Consider the following 16,760-nt stretch of genomic DNA (forward strand, 5'->3'; position numbering starts at 1 on the left):
TGTTTTTTAACTTCCCTTTTCACTTGAGAGACCACGATGATTTTTATTCCCTAACACGATGATTTTTGTCCTTAAACTTGACATATCACTATGGGTGTGCAGGTTGAATACAAAAAACAGAGGATGTCCTCACCAGTGGTTTGGTTCTCCTTGATATCATTGTATGCAAAGAATGCTGCAGGAAAACATTTAAGATTGAACTGTTGTCCCAGATCTGGAGTTGTAAATATATCTGGCACTGATGATAGGGATACGGCACTATGGAGAATATGTTCTTGGACGCCTGGAGGTCAAAAAGGTGATACGGACTGGGAACCATACAATCAGTTTGCTAAAAGAAGTTTTTATCTAGTGAACAAAAACAATGACTGTGGTATTGCCTTCGTTGATGGGGTTCCAGAATTTGTCAGAAAACCTGGAAATCCTTTTAAATTCAAAATCATCCATGATTTTCCTACAGTTCATGGTGTTGCTGATATAAACCATTATTTTGCTGGGAATGCTGAAACCAGTCGTGAACAAAATTCCCACCCAGATGAGAGAATAGGAATTGATGGGACATTTCCAAGAATACATATTTCAATTTATATTTCTCTCACCATCGTTCATGACATATCTGATACGAGTGACATATTGCCTCTCGTTTGTGGTTGTCTCAGTAATATGAATCTGACCCTACAAATTTCATCAAATAAAACCAGGGTTCTTTGCACTTCTACTGCTGAGCTACATTATTTTGATGCACAAAGAAATTCGTGGTGAGTATTTGTGCTGAGTGGAAGTATGCAGTTACCTTGATGCCAGGCCATTTGAAGATCTATCTTTTAGTGATTCCCCTTAATTTAGTTTCAATTCCTTTTCATAACATTTTCTTGAATTTGTAATGCAGGCAAGGGATTCTCAAACCAGTTGATATTTTCCTTTATTACCGTTTCAGTGCAAAAACCAGTAGCACAGGAACAATTTTGCATGGGGTTCCTGTGCATATTTATTGTAGAACGAAGGAGGTACTATCTTTTTCTTACAGGAAACAGTGACTATCATTTAATTTAAGCAGTTTCTTGACTCTTCAGTTAGCCCGTTTTTTCATTACACATCTCACTAATATGCTTTTGTGGTATATTGGTAGTTGGACATATCCTTAAATGAGACCTCGCTGGATGTAATTCTCTTTGTCATTGGGAAACTAGATTTGGCTGGTCCGTATGTAGTGAGAAGTTCCATAATTCGTCCAAATTGTTGCAAGGTTTGCTTTTCAAGATGTTATTTATTATGGAAAATATTCAATAAGATGATTGATGGGGTGCAACTTGCAGAAATTCTTGTCTAATGGGGAATTTAACATATCCAATTGAAGGGAAGAACCGATATAATCATTGATAGACTAAAATGAAGGGCAAATCTACACATATTATACAAAGATTACACTGGCCTACATTTTCATCTGCATTTACATTACAGGTGGAAAATCGGTTTGGGGTCAATCTTCAGTGTCAATTCCACAACAAGAAGAGTCTGACGATAGGAAAATTTAAGCCTGCTTTCATCTCTCTGAGGTACTTTAATTTGCATATATTTACTTCTTAGCTCTTATATCCTTGCAATTAAAAATAGATTCCAGAAGAGAATCTCTATTAAGGGTTTTTATCTTAATTGGAATGCTTTAATCTTTTCATTGTAATTCATAATCATTTATCTATTATTTACTTATTTTTCTATTTTCCTGTTGGAATTTCTATCATTTGAGTGTAAATATCAGTTGCCAAAATTCAGTCTTTATTGTTATTATTTTTTCCATGTATGTAATAGGTCTCTTGTGTATATAAGAAGACCTAAGTTACAAAGTATAATTTAGAATAATATATTTTATCCTCTCAAAATCAAGATGGTATCAGAACAAGTGGTCTAGGAAGGTCATGTGTTCAAATCCCATAACGTTATTTTCTCTCCAATTAATATTGATTTCTGCTTGTTGTGTCTTCTTCATATTCCAAGCCCACAAGTGAAGGGGAGTGTTAGATGATATAATATTAAATTTGTCTTCACCCATCAACTTAAGATTCTGGCTCAATCGGCGACTTAAGATTTCCAACTTTGAGTATTAGTATCCTTTCATTATATCAATGAAAAGTTTCATTTTCTTTTTTTACAAAAATTAATTATCTTGGGGGCATTGCATTTTTACAAGGCACGCAGGCTCACTTGACCAATCTCGTGAGAGCGGATCGGTTATTTCATTTGAACTTGGTGAAACTGAAAATTTTACAACAACTATCCATATTTGTGACTTACAACCCCAAACATTTTCTTGGAGAACACGCATAAAATCTGTGAAAGGTAACCTCAATTTTCTTCTTTTTCATTACTGGTAATTGACTTGTTTGCTTATTAGTGTGTTCCCAGAGAAATATAATATTCTGTATATTTCAAGAATGTAAATCCAGGTCTTCTTATACAAGAACTCGTTAAAAATAAGAAAAAGGAATAGAAATAAAGCTGACATAATTATAAATCATTGAAAATTCTCGGATTGGATAGGAGGAAAGAAAAAAATAAAGCTCTCCTAGCCTAATGGGTTTGGCAATATTACAAAGAAAAAGAAGCTGTATGGAGAAAGGTCACAGATGCAAAGTGTGGCTCCTTCTCTCATAATAACAAACCTGGTATGGTCCCTTTGTCTACTGCCCGTTTTTGTTTTTTAATTTTTTTTAGAAGAAACTATTTCATTGATGGAATGAAAATATCCAAAGAGTACAAAATGGAGCCCCATTTATTGGGAGAGGAGAGTTCTATGGCTAGAACTAATTTCTTTAGCATCTTATTGTATTGAACCATGGTGCATTGGTGGGGTCTTTAGTATAACAAGATGGGCTCACGAAAGATTTCCTTTTGGAAGAATGACTAAAGGAATGAGAAGATTCCATAAATTTATAAGTGATGCTGGACTTATGGAAGTTCCTTTATTCAATGGAAGTTTCACTTGGTCAAGAGATGGTCCCTCTACTTCACACTCTTATTGACCGCTTCTTGGTTTCTAAAGAATGAGATGAACTTTTTGTTAACTAAGGCCCAAGAATTCTCTGATAATTTTCCTTTACTTTTGGAGGCTGGTTCGGTTATGTGGGGTCTGACTCCTTTCCATTTTTTCAATAGCTGGTTATTAAATAAGAATGCTGTTATGTGATTTTAAAGCTGCTGTGTACAGAAACTTCAAGTGGTTGGGCTGGTTTTGCAATTAGTTCAAAGTTAAGAGAGGTGGAAGAAGCTGTTAAATCATGGTCTCATGATTAACTCAAAGGAAGACGCAGGAGACGAGTCCTCTCGGAATTGGCCTTTTATGATACAAAAGGTGAAAATAATTTGCTTTCCTCTCTGAACATGGAACTTCGGCTTGCTGTTAAGGGAGATCTATTGAATCTTTATACTCTTAAGGAAAGAAAGAAATTTGATTCAGAAATGCAAATTGAATTGGTTGAAGTTGGGTGGTGAAGACACTAGTTTTTTTTTCACAGATTCCTTTATGCTAAGAAGAGAAAAAATTTGATCATAGAAATTATTTCTTGCAATGAAGTTTTTCTTATTTCTTACAAAGATATTGAGAATGAAATGGGTATCTTTGCAACGTTATATCACAAGCTTCCTGGGTCTAGATTATTCCTTCCATTTGTCAGTGGCCTTGTCTTGAATGCTCAGAATACTGCTCTTGTTGTTCCGTTTGGAAGAGATGAGATCATGGTTTCATGATTTTGACACTCAAAGGAAGAAGCAGGAGACAAGTATTTCCGGAATAATATTCTTCAGCTCTTGATGGGTCGCCCTCTTTTGGCATATTCTTCTCAAATCTTATGGTCTAATGCAGTGAAAACTCTCTTGTTTTAGATATGGTTGGGAAGAAATCAGCTGGTTTTCATGATAAAGCCCTTTCTTGGTCTTTTCTCTTGGATTCATCTCATCTACTTGCATCCTCATGGTGCTCTCGCTCAAAGGATTTTTCTAATTATTTTATTCAAGACATTTTTTTGAATTGGACTGCTTTCATTTGTTTGCATCTTTCAGTTGAACTTTTATTTTCAGTTTCGACATTATTGTATTTTGAGCATTAAACTCTTTTCGTTATATCAATGTAAATTCGCATTTCCTTTTGAAAAATATATGTATTTCTTAAGTTGACTTTTGAGAAGCTGTAAATTCTTAACCAAAAAGAGAGCATTGAATATAATTAACTCTTAAGACTTCCCTAGAAGATCTTTCTTTGCCTTGAAAAATTCTTGCATTTCTTTCTTCCAATTTTCAACAAAACGACTCTTTCGGTGCTAGAACAAATAAGCTTCTCTGTTGACTTAAAAGGATAACCCGTTAGCAACACTCTAATCCATCCTAGAGAATCATGAGGAACCGTGAACCACCCAAAGGCAGAAAACAATTCATTCCAAACCTGGACATGATGAGGGCACTAAGGGGGTGTCAACCTAGTTGAGATGCCTCCATGTGCTTCCTGATCCATTTTGTTTTGTTTTATTTTCATGCTCTTTGTATAATTCTCTTGTACCTTGAGCATTAGTCTCATTTTATTTTTCTAATAAAGAGGCTTGTTTCCTTTTAAAAAAAAATTCATCCCAAATCTCAGCAGCAAATGGGAAGTGGAAGAAGATGTGATTCTGAGTTTCATTGTCTTTCTGGCAAAGACAGCACCATGAAGGGTAGAGGTAGAACCAAGAGCACCTTTTTTGCAGCTTATCTCGTGTTGAGGCAAGAATAAATAAATTTTTAATGAAGGTGTTGGAAATAAGGGACTTAGTTGATTGTTTATAGTCCTGGGAGTATTATGGTTATTTACTTTACCCTATTTTTCTTTCCTTTTTTGTATTTAGGTTTGTTGGAGCCTATAAATAAGAATCCTCTTGTATCTCTCACAGTATGTAAAAATTAATAAAATGGACTCTTTTTCGTGGTTTTTTCTCCTTGTTCTATGATTTTCCACGTAAACCTCGTGTTTCCTCTTTCTCTCCTGTTTTAACATGGTGTCAGAGTGTGGCTACGAAACCCTAGTCACCATTGACAAAAACCAACCTGTGCAAGCTGACCTTAGTGCTGCACCAACATCGCTTTTGCCACAGCCTCCGATTGCTGCCGCCACTTCCATTTAGACTGTTGTTGACCGGTATCTTTGATCGCTGCAAATACATCCTTAACAACAGTCGATCGAGAACCCTAGCGCCGCCAGCTTTACTCCCAGTGCTGCCGCCTCCTCTGGTCCTGCCGCCGTTGCCTTGGTCCTGTTGCCGCCAACTACTTCATCCAGTCGCTAGAATCTAAAGCCGGTGCTACTGGGTCTTCCACGCATCACCGAGGCAAGTTCGTAATCGGGAGTGATGTGCCGCCAGCTGCCTATAATAGCTTGCTGCCGCTTGGGCTCCTCCATTCGCTGCCGTCGAGCTATGAACATCACCGGTCCATGGGTCTTTCTCCGGCAATGGTTCAACAACAGTTTGCTGATTTTCAGACGAGTGTTCAACAACAAATCGCCGCTCTTGGGGCAACCCTAGGTGCTTCCACAACCACAAACTTAAATTCAAATGTATTGAATTTAGACGTTCCTTCCAGTTTACCGATGTATCTAGAGAGTCCGATAACCTCTTTCCCTGCTTTAACTACTACAAATTATTTGTCTGGTTCTATGGAAAATTCCACCGGCTTAATTGCAGGAGAAAAGTTAATCGGCCAGAATTGTTTCTTCTGGTCTCAGTCTATCTTTTTTTGAACAAGAAACAATCCACTTCATTAAGATAATGAAAGATGTTACAAGTGACAAGAAGGAAACAAACATAAAGTGCACTACAAACAAGCACTCTAAAAAGTACAAAATGGATCAGCAAATGCACTAGGACATCTCAACTAGGTTGACACCTCCCTAGCATTCTCATCATCTCCAAGAAAAACTAGAATCCAAAACTAAGTACAAAATGAAGGGGACCTTGCAAAAGGCAAGGCTTACAACCAAATGGTTATCTGAAAATTAAACTGAGAATACTAACCACTACTATGCTGTTACAAAATCAAGAGAGCAGGAAAATAGAGGCTTTCCAATTGAGGTTGATGTCTTATAAAGAGAAGTCTTGAAAAGCCTTGGAAAGCGAGCACTAGGAGGAGGCGTTGATATGGGCGATATCGAACTTAGCTGAACTAGAAGAGGCTCTGTCTTGAAATACTCTTTGATTTCTTTTAAACCAAATTTCTGATAATAAAGCTTTAACTGCGTTGGTCCAAAGTAGTTTTGGCTTCTTCTTCAGACATGGCCCGATTAAGAGTTGAAGCACATTAGCCTTAAAGTCATTATCAAGAACCCAGCTGACATTAAAGCATTTGAAAAGGGATGTCCAACAAAATTATGCAAAAACACACTGGAAGAACAAATGCAAGAGAGATTCTGAGTTTACCCAACAAAGAGTGCAAACCTGTGGAGAAATATAGTGAGTAGGTAACTTCCTTTGGAGGATGTCTGCGCTATTAAGAGAGCCATACAGCATGATCCAAATCAGAATATTCACCCTTCTAGGGCTCTTAGACTTCCATATGTTGATTCTAGAGACTGACCAATTGGGGAGGAGAAAGATAGATGCTTTACAAGAGACTTGACTGAGTAAACTCCACTTGGTTCTAAAGACCACCGTCTTTTATCTGGAACTGAATTAAGTTTACAGTGATTGAGTTTTCCAGACAGAAGCTGGAAGTTTTCTGCCTCTTCATCCTTTAACAGTCTTCTAAAGTGAAAAGTCCAAGATGTTGAAATCTCATCCCAATAATCTTGTAATGAACCTTCGGGTTTGGTGGAGATAGAGAAAAGATTAGGGAATGAGATTTTTAGAGGAACTAAATCCAAGGATCTCTCCAAAAGCTTATTCTTTCACCATTACCAACTTTGAAGGCTGCCAAGGAATCCACTTTTAACCAAAATCTTGAAATATTAATCCATGGGCTTCTAAGGCTGCTGGAAAATTTACCATTGGTATGCCAACCAAACTTACTTCTTCCATGAATGCTTATAATAACTTTTCTCCAAAGTGAGTTGACCTCAAAGAAAAACCTCCACCCCCATTTTGCTGGAAGGCCTTGATTTCTGCGTTTCAAGCACCCAATGTCGAGTCCACCATCTTCTTGGGACCGTGAAGCTATGCTCCATTTAACCAGATGATTTATGTTGCTTCTGGAATGCCCTTCCCAAAAAAAATTCCTCAATGTTCTTTCTAGAGATTGAATCACCTTTCTGGCATCTGAAAAAGTGACATATAGTGAGTTGGTATATGAGAAAGAACTGACTTACATAGGGTGGCATGACCTCCTCTTGAGAGGTTGTATCTCTTCCATTTGTCCAGTTTGCTTTGGATTTGTCGATCACTGGTTGCCAAAAAGCTAGTTGTTTAGGATATCCCCCTAGAGGAAGGCCAAGGTACATAAATGGGAGGTGGACAGCCTTGCAGTTTAAGAGAGCTGCTTCTGATTGTAACTTGAAATGGTCTATATTGATGCCACATAAAGCCGATTTTTCCCAATTTACCTTCAGCCCCACCACTCAAATAATTCAAGTATTTTCTTTAGGTTGCTGAGTTTTTCTTTGTCATCTTGGCAGAAAATTAGAGTATCATCTGCAAATTGTAAAATAGGAACATGAATTCTGTCTTTGCCAATAATAAAACCTTCAAACTTGCCTTTTTCTTGAAACTGGAAAAGTAATGCATTTAGGACTTCACTGACTAGTAGGAATAAGAAAGGAGAAAGAGGGTCACCTTGCCTTATTCCTCTTGAAGCTTGAATTTTGCCACGAGGTCTTCCATTTATGAAGATTGAGAATTTTGTGTTAGAAATACAGCCCATCATCCACATAATCCATCTTGAGTCAAAGTTCTTCTCAACTAGAATTTTTTCAAGAAACTCCCAATCCACCCTGTCGAAGGCCTTTTCTAAATCAATTTTTAGAATCCACCCTTTTTTCCCTTGGAACGGTAGTCTTCAACCACTTCATTTGCAATAAGAATGGGGTCTAAAATTTGTCTTCCTTTGATAAAAGCACTTTGAGAAGCCTTTATTATACTTGGCATTACTTTTTTCAGCCTTTCCGCTAACACTTTAGCTACTAATTTGTAAGACAAAGTTGTTAGGCTTATTGGCCTGAAATCACATACCCGAGTAGCATCCTTTTTCTTCTGAATAAGGCTGATGAAGTTTTCTTTTATGCATGAATTTAACTTTCCATTATTGTAGAAGTCTTCAAAAAGTTCTAGGTATTTATCTTTGAAGAAATCCCAAAATTTGAGAAGGAATTCAGCTGTAAAACCATCCGGTCCAGGGGCCTTGTTTTTACCTAACAGATTTAGGGCAGATTTGATCTCTACTAAAGAGAACCTTGCTGTCAACTTTGCATTATCGGAAGTGGAAACTTTGGACCATTTCAGGTTGAGAGGCACTGTTCTTTGACTTGGAAATTTGGTATATAAAGTGGAGTAGAAATCTAAGATGAGGTCTTCAATCTCTTTGAAAGAATTGGTTGCTACTCCTTGATCATTGATGAGCTCAGAAATCAGATTCCTTCTTTTTTTTGCATCCAGAAATCTATAAAAGAATTTTGTATTTTCATCCCCTAAACTTAACCAATTCAACTTGCTTTTTTGTCTTAGATTTCTTTCATCTTTTCTATAATGGGAAAGAAGTTCAGCCGTCAACATATTTCTCAAACTTCTGTTTAAAACTGTTAAGCCATAAGCTTCTACTTGTTGATCAATTTCCTCTAATTTTCTTAATAGCACTTCCTCATTTGATTTTCTTGCTTTCTCAACATGCCAAGCTTTAAGGCTGTTTTAACTTTTCTTCACTTCATAGAGATGACAAATCCAGCCCAACCTTGCTGAACATCCACCGTCAACGTGTCTTTAACAATTTTACAGCTTTCTACTATGGATAACCAGCTGTTACAAAATCTGAAGGGAGATGGCCCCCATTCAAAGGATCCCGCTTTAAGAAGGATTGGAAAATGGTCTGAACATGTTCTTGCCATTCTTACAACTCTAGTATTTGCAAAGATATCATCCCAAGTATTTGATACCAGAAATCTATCAAGAAGTGAAGAAGAAGCTAGAGGACCATCTCTTGACCAAGTAAATTGGCCATTTTCAAGGGGGATTTCCAATAATTTTGCTGAATCAATAAATTTATTAAACTTCTTCATCCCATTTGTTAATCTACCTGTTGGATTTCTTTCTTGAATCCTTCTAGTGATGTTGAAATCTCCTCCAATGCACCAAGACTCACAACAATACCCTGAAAGTGAATATAATTCCGGCCAAATGTGCTTTCTTTCTTTGTAATCCGTAGGACCATAAACATTTGTGACCCAAGCTGTCTTCTTGCATAATGAAATGCATTTAATTGATAAAGAGTAGCCTCCCTTAAGAACCTTTGTCACAGTGATCTTACTTTCATCCCACATGGTTAACAAGCCTTCTGAATGATCTTGTGCTTCTACATACTCTCACTCTATATCTTTAGAACTCTAAATTTCTTTTATGAATCTGCTGTCAAAAGACTTTTTCTTGGTTTCTTGGATCATGACCAAGTCCGGATTGACTTTTTTGATATTTCTTCTTACAGCCAATCTTTTGGAAGCATCATTCAAACCTCTAGTATTCCATGAAATGATTTTCATAGAGTTCTTATAATTAACCCAAAATCAATCCACTATCCTCTACCAATTTTATCAGGTTGCTTGGAATTTCTTCTTTTTTGATGGGCTTGATGCAAGAATTGATGAAACTAATCGTGCTGAAGTTTTCTTCAGGTTGGAACAAACAGTGCAAGTCTTGTTGCTGCTCATAATCAAGGTATTCTTCTTCTTGGAGGACGTCATAGACTAGGCTGCCATTCTCCTCACTACTAATGCTGAGTAAGGAGTCTTCATCTGAGTCATAACCTTTGGAAAATTCCGTTGGGGGGTCGGACAAGCCTCTAATAAAGGCTACTTGTGAGTCTAGGACTTTGAAATCTTTGAAGGAGAAGGAGCAGGGGTGGGAGGGGTGAGATACTGACCTGGAAGAGGAGTCGGAAGGTAATTGAACCTTGATGCAACGACTTTCTAAAATGTCTGCATTCAACAGGGAAGTCCAGCCGTTTTGGAAAGAAGTTTTCTTTCTTATGAAGTGTTTTCGAAAAGGTTTTAAGATGGAAGCCTTGCTTGTATTTTTTGGATTAATTCCTGGTAAGGTAGGGGGAGAGGAAAGGCCACCTAATGAATCTTTTTTGAATGATTCGTAGGTGTGAAAAGGAAAGGCAGAACTTGATGATTGGCCTTCTGTATGGGCTGGAAGATCAACTGCCAGCTTGGAAACCAAAAATTCCTCACACGGAGTGGCTGCATCCTTCAGATGGGTTTTTTGTTTGTCCATTAATAAAAAATCTCCTTGCTTTAATGAAATAGACTGTTGGACTTCCTCAAAGGATATATTTGAATTGGGGGCTGTTGGTATTTCGAGAGAGGAGATTAAATGGGCCATTGGGAATGTAGAAACCGTTGGACTTCCTTTGGAATGAGTTGGATTTACTATACCTTCTCTCTTCAATAAATGATACTCCTTTTCTCCTCTTAATGACTCCACTTCTTTCTCTTTCTTGTTGTTCACACTAAATCGGTTAGGGGTAGATCCAGATTGAACTTCACCAATAATAGCTTCCGATGGGCTGACTACTCCTCCATCTATCTAGAAAGTCACCGGAGTCAACTTTTTTAATGGGGAAGTTTCTTGACTCTCTTTTTCCGGTTGTTTAACTTCCTTCACCGTTTGGGACAAAATTCCCTTTGAAAATAGGGGATTTCTGGAAAAATTCAAATGATTGATTGTTATCTTGAGGAAGGACCATTGCTCACCCTCATTTGAATCACATAATCCTTTATCTATCAATACTTGATTAAATCTAGCCTTGTCTACCGGATTTGAGAGATTCTTTTCATTAAAAAACCTCTTGGCCTTCTTTGGAGGGTTTAAAAATTCAATATCACCAAAATGAAGGAAGATGCTTCCCCTGTTTTCATCTGAAATTTCTAGAGTTGCTGGTATAAATCCACATAAATTTTCCTTAACTTGAATTCTAGCTTCTACCATATTTAAGAGGTTTAAAGTTTCTATGGCAATTGCTTCTAATCCACCAAAATAAGCACCAATTGCTTCAAATATTTGCTTGCACCAAAATTCTAATGGTAGATTTTTAATTGAAATCCATCCTCCATAACCTTTAACTACCCTTGGCCGGCTGTGTAATTTAGTGTTCCACCTTTCAATCTTTAGGTGAAGATGTCCTATTCTTTGCCACACCCCTGGATGTTCAATCAAGTCTTCTAAATTCCCCTTTTCCAGCTTTAATAGGGCTGATTCTGCTGAAAGGGGATTGATGAGAATTTTAGACTTAGACCACTGTCTTAGTACCTCTGAAACTTCCTTCCAATCATTGAATTCACAAAAATAGCTGACTACCCACAGTTTGTTGAAATCTTCTTTGAGGACATCTTGATGTTTTTGGACCCAACAGTTTGATTTGCTCTGTTTTTTGATGTTCTGAGGGGGCAGGGGACTCTGTTTTTCTGGAAGAACAGACTTAATCGATCTTCCCCCTACTATGTCAACATAGGAGCTTGGGACTGAGTGAGGGTTCTTTTCCATCTGTTTAACTTCAAAGAGGGATAAAGCATCATTTAGCAAGGTAAGGAAGGAATACCAACCTGAATTAAGAGTTCCTGATGGAATGTGAATGAAGAATCGTCCTCCAACTGCAGGCCACACTACACTTCTTAAATACCAGTTTGAGTAGCTTCTGATTTTAGAAATCTTGGTTATACCAGAAGCGTCTTGCCCGCTTTTGACAAAGAAGCTAGATGTTGGAAGTTTCGAAAGGGTCGAGATGTTCTTCACAAACCAAAGTAGCTGTGATTTTGACAAGGAAATTTGCTTTTTGGCTTCCACATCTTCTATGATTACTGAACCAGCTTGGATGAGGGCACAGAAGTGGCTGTCCTTAATCTTACAGCTGATAACTTCGACAGCTAAGTTAGGCTTGGAGGGGAGGGTAGATGGACGGGCCATGAGAGATAGATGAGCCGAGGGTTGCAGGTGAGGGTTGAGGTTGGTGGGAATAGACAAAGTTTGGTCGGAGATGGGGGGAGGGCGGGGAGTTAGGTCGGAATAGGGTGCCGGAGATGGAGGGAGGGCGGGGAGTTAGGTCGGAATAGGGTGTCAGAGGGAGGGAAGAGGAGAGGGGAGAGAGGAGAGAGGAGAGAGGAGAGAGGAGAGAGCATTTTTCTTATCAGGCAAAAAATAAGCCATAGCAACTTAGCAGGCTCGAAGGCAACATCTTGTTGGTCTCAGTCTATTAAAATGGCCCTTGAAGGGTGTCACAAGTTTGGTTATTTGACTGGCGAGATATCCAGACCTAGACTAGGGGATCCTCAAGAGCGCATTTGGAAAGGAGAGGACTCCTTGCTACGATCACTACTGATTAAGGACTGTGGCTTCATCTTGGCCTGAAGTTCCCCTCCCCTGCCAGCTTCCTCCCACCTTGCCCTTAATGAAGATACTTTCCTAGAATACAAGGGGTCTTAAAGACTTAAATAAAAGAATTGCACTCAGAAGGCTACTCAAAAGTCTACATTCGGATTTAGCACTTATTCAGGAATCCAAGAAGGAGAATTTCGATGCTGCCTTCATCAAATCTATTTGGAGTTCTAAAGAAATTGGCTGGGCATCAGTGGATTCTTTTGGCAAGTCTGGTGGCCTGTTAACAATGTGGGATAGTAGCAAAATTGAAGTAATAGAATCTATTAAAGGGGGCTATTCCCTGTCGATCAAATGACGTACCCTATGCAAGAAAATATGCTGAGTCACCAATGTTTATGGACCAGTTGATTATAAGGAGAGAAAATATGTATGACCTGAACTCTCTACCATTTCAGGTTATTGCCCTGAAGCTTGGTGCTTAGGAGGGGATTTTAACATAACCCGTTGGAGTCATGAACGATCACCTATTGGAAGATATACCAAAGGCATGAAACTCTTAAACGATTTCATTGATTCAGCCAACCTACTAGAGATCCCTTTATCAAATGGAAAATTTACATGGTCCAGGGGAGAAAACTCCACCTCTAAATCTTTGTTGGACAGATTCTTTATCAATAAGGAATGGGATGAATTATTTACCAACTCAAGGGTGAATCACCAGGTACGTCTTCTTTCTGACTATTTTCCATTGCTCCTAAGTGCAAGCACTATTAGTTGGGGCCCCTCTCCCTTCAGATTTTATAACAGTTGGCTATCCAACAAAGATTGTGTCATTTCCATTGAAAACTCCTGGAAGAACAACAACATAAAAGGATGGCCAGGCTATGTCATCAATACAAACTTAAGGCTGGTCAAAGAAGCACTAAAAATCTGGTCAGTTGAATACCAAAAAGCTCAAAACAGAGAGGAAACGGCCTTGTCAAAGGAAATAGCTGAAAAAGAAGCTCAGATTGATTCTTTGGGCTGGGATTCTGTGGTGGCAGCCAGCATCTCCAAGTTAAAAACAGAATTACTAAGCATTTATAGGCTGAAAGAAAGGGATCTAATACAGAAATGTAAGCTGAATCGGATGAAATTGGGAGATGAAAACTTTAGTTTCTTTCATCGATTTCTGGCAGCAAGGAAAAGGAAGAACAAGATTAATGAGCTCCTCAACGATCAAGGGGTGCCTACAAACTCATTCAAAGAAGTTGAAGGAATTATTCTAAGCTTTTATGACTCCCCCTACTCAAAATCCCCAGGAATCAGGTACTTATCAGCCCCCTTAAATTGGCCCCAAGTCACACAAGTCCAAAATGCTTTACTCATTGCAAAGTTCACGGAAGCGAAATTGTTTTGGCCATCAAATCTTTGGGAAAAATAAAGCTCCCGGACCAGATGGCTTTACTACAGAGTTTCTTTTGAGATTTTGGTCTTTGGTCAAGGATAAATTCATCAAGCTCTTCGAAGACTTTCACTCTAGTGGCAAATTGAATGCTTGTGTTAGAGAAAATTTCATCTGCCTCATCCAAAAGAAAGAAGATGCAGTCTCCATTAAGGATTTCAGACCAATAAGCCTTACTACCCTAACTTACAAAGTAGTGGCAAAGGTTCTTGCTGAAAGACTGAAAAAAGTAATGAATTCCATTACCGGCCCATCTCAGAACGCTTTTATTGAAGGAAGACAAATTCTTGATGCTGTCTTGATTGCTAATGAAGTGGTGGAAGAATATAGAGCAAAAAAGATAAAGGGTTGGATCCTAAAACTCTATATGGAGAAAGCTTTTGATCGGGTGGATTGGTCCTTTTTAGAGAAGATTTTAATTGCAAAAAATTTCGACTCTCTTTGGATTTCATGGATTTTGGGCTGCATTCAAGACCCTAAATATTCAATCATCATCAATGGAAGGCCCCGAGGTCGCATTCTTGCTTTAAGAGACATTAGACAAGGTGATCCATTGTCCCCTTTCCTCTTTATCTTATTAAGTGAAATGCTCAGTTCTATTATTGAAAAGCTGTATGTTAATGGAGTATCTGAGGGCTTTGTGGTTGGAAAGGAGATGATTCATGTTCCATTGCTCCAATTTGCTGATGACACCCTCATATTTTGAAAATATGACAACAAAATGCTTTTAAAACTGAAAGAGGCAATCAGTCTTTTTGAATGGTGTTCTGGTCAGAAGGTTAACTCGGAAAAGTCAGCCCTCAGTGGTGTTAATATAGAAGAAAGGGATTTGTCTTATATGGCTGGACTTCTTAATTGCAAGGTCGAAACTCTCCCCCTCACTTACCTTGGTTTGCCCCTTGGAGGCTATCCTAAGCAATACTCCTTTTGGCAGCCTGTGATAGAAAAGGTCCACCGGAAACTAGATAAATGGAAACGGTTCAATCTCTCAAGAGGTGGCAGGGAAACACTCTGTTCTTCAGTTCTATCCAATCTCCCAACGTATTACATGTCTATCTTTTCAATGCCGGACTCAATGGTTTCTTCCCTAGAAAGATTAATCCGAAATTTCTTTTGGGAAGGTCATAAAGGAAGTAAAATCAATCACTGGCTAAATGGAGCTTAGTTTCTCACTCAGTCTCATTTAAATGGAGGTCTCGGTTTGGGAGGACTTAAAGTAAAAAACACGGCCTTGCTCGCCAAATGGGGCTGGCGGTACATGATGGAAGGGAATTCCTACTGGCGGAAGATTATTGCCAGCATCCACGGCAAAGGTCTCTTTGATTGGCATTCATCTGGAAAGTATGGGAATAGTTTGCGAAGCCCGTGGATAAATATCTCAAAAAGCTGGTCCAAGTTGGAAGATTTAGCTCCCTTTGTTGGTGGTGAGGGAAATAGAGTCGGTTTTTGGTCTGACCCTCGGCTTTTTCCTTCTGCATTGTCCTCTCATTTCCCCTCGTTATTTAGGATCTCCTTATTGCCAAGGGGCTCCATAGCTGATCACTGGGATCATTCCCTAAGTTCTTGGTCCATCACTTTTCGTCGACTGTTAAAAGATGAGGAGATCGCTCATTTTCAAGCCTTGTTGCTTGCATTATCAGAAAAGTCAGTCTCATCTAGGCCGGACAGCCGCTATTGGTCCTTGGAAGCCTCAGGCTCATCCACAGTTAAGTCCCTCACATCCCACCTCTCCTCGAAGAGCTCAATGGAGATCTCCCTTTTTAAAGCTTTTTGGAAATCTAAAAGCCCAAGGAGAGTTATCATTCAGATATGGATTATGCTCTTTGGTCTGTTAAACTGCTCCATGGTTCTGCAAAGAAAGCTACATTCAGTCGCCTTGCTGCCTTCTGTTTGCCCCCTATGCAATTCGGCAAGTGAAGATTTACACCACCTTTTCTTCTCATGCACTTTTGTGGAAAAGTGCTGGTGGTCCTTGTTTCACATGTTCAACTTCGTTGGGGCATTTGGTGATAGTTTCAAAGGCAATCTAACTTATCTCCTCTCGAGTCCCTCTCTACCAAAGAAGCCACGGTTGCTTTGGATCAACATGGTCAAGGCCATCTTGTCAGATATTTGGTTTGAAAGGAATCAGAGAATTTTCCATGATGCTGGGAAAAATTGGGAGTTTCGTTTTGATTCAGCTAAAAGGAATGCTTCAGCTTGGTACTCTTTGAACAAAGAATTCGATGGCTTCTCAATACAAGACATATTTCTAAATTGGCAGGCTTTTATCTTCCCAGCACCTTAATTTATTTTAGTTTTTAAGCCGGTGTTCTTCTCTTTCTCGATGTTGTACTTTTATTTCTTTTCAAGTAGGCACGAGTTATCCCATTTTGTTTGATCTCTATGCTCTTTGTATAAATCTCTTGTACTTTGGAGCATTAGTCTCTTTTTATATATTTATAATAAAGAGACTCGTATCCTTTAAAAAAAAAATGGTGATTTAGAAGAAGAGGTGTATATGAGCCCTCCTCCAGGTTTTGAAGCTCAGTTTGATCATCAAATGTGTTTGTTTTATGATAAAAAACAATTTCATTGATTAAATGAAATCCATGGATATCCATTGGTACACGAGGACCCCAATCATAGGGTGTACAAAAAGACCCTTTCAAAGGGAGTGGAAAAGGTGTTTCCAATTTGCAACAGGGAAAGAAAAATTATGATTGTATATAGCTTGTAAATCTTTGCACCAAAAAGAAGCATGGTGTATGATGGTATCAATAATGTCCTTTGTTGTCTTAGCC

At 38.5% G+C, this 16,760-nt stretch overlaps 1 protein-coding gene across 3 annotated transcripts in view; it reads left to right on the forward strand.

Moving 5' to 3' along the window:
* The window catches only part of LOC120072502 (vacuolar protein sorting-associated protein, putative (DUF1162)), a 77,723-nt gene that overhangs the window by 19,671 nt on the left and 41,292 nt on the right, over window positions 1-16,760 (forward strand). For all 3 annotated transcript variants that reach the window (XR_005480510.2, XM_039024874.2, XM_039024875.2), the window contains exons 10-14: window positions 103-758; window positions 890-1,007; window positions 1,130-1,246; window positions 1,462-1,556; window positions 2,189-2,337. Coding sequence is in view for 2 of the 3 variants with exons in the window: in XM_039024874.2 (XP_038880802.2) it covers window positions 103-758; window positions 890-1,007; window positions 1,130-1,246; window positions 1,462-1,556; window positions 2,189-2,337 (1,135 nt within the window). In the remaining variant the exon portion in view is untranslated. The remainder of the gene's footprint in view (window positions 1-102; window positions 759-889; window positions 1,008-1,129; window positions 1,247-1,461; window positions 1,557-2,188; window positions 2,338-16,760) is intronic.

Source organism: Benincasa hispida, chromosome 3 (genome assembly GCF_027475165.1).
Source record: "Benincasa hispida cultivar pf3 chromosome 3, pf3_genome.v1.1, whole genome shotgun sequence".
NCBI classification, from domain to species: domain Eukaryota; kingdom Viridiplantae; phylum Streptophyta; class Magnoliopsida; order Cucurbitales; family Cucurbitaceae; genus Benincasa; species Benincasa hispida.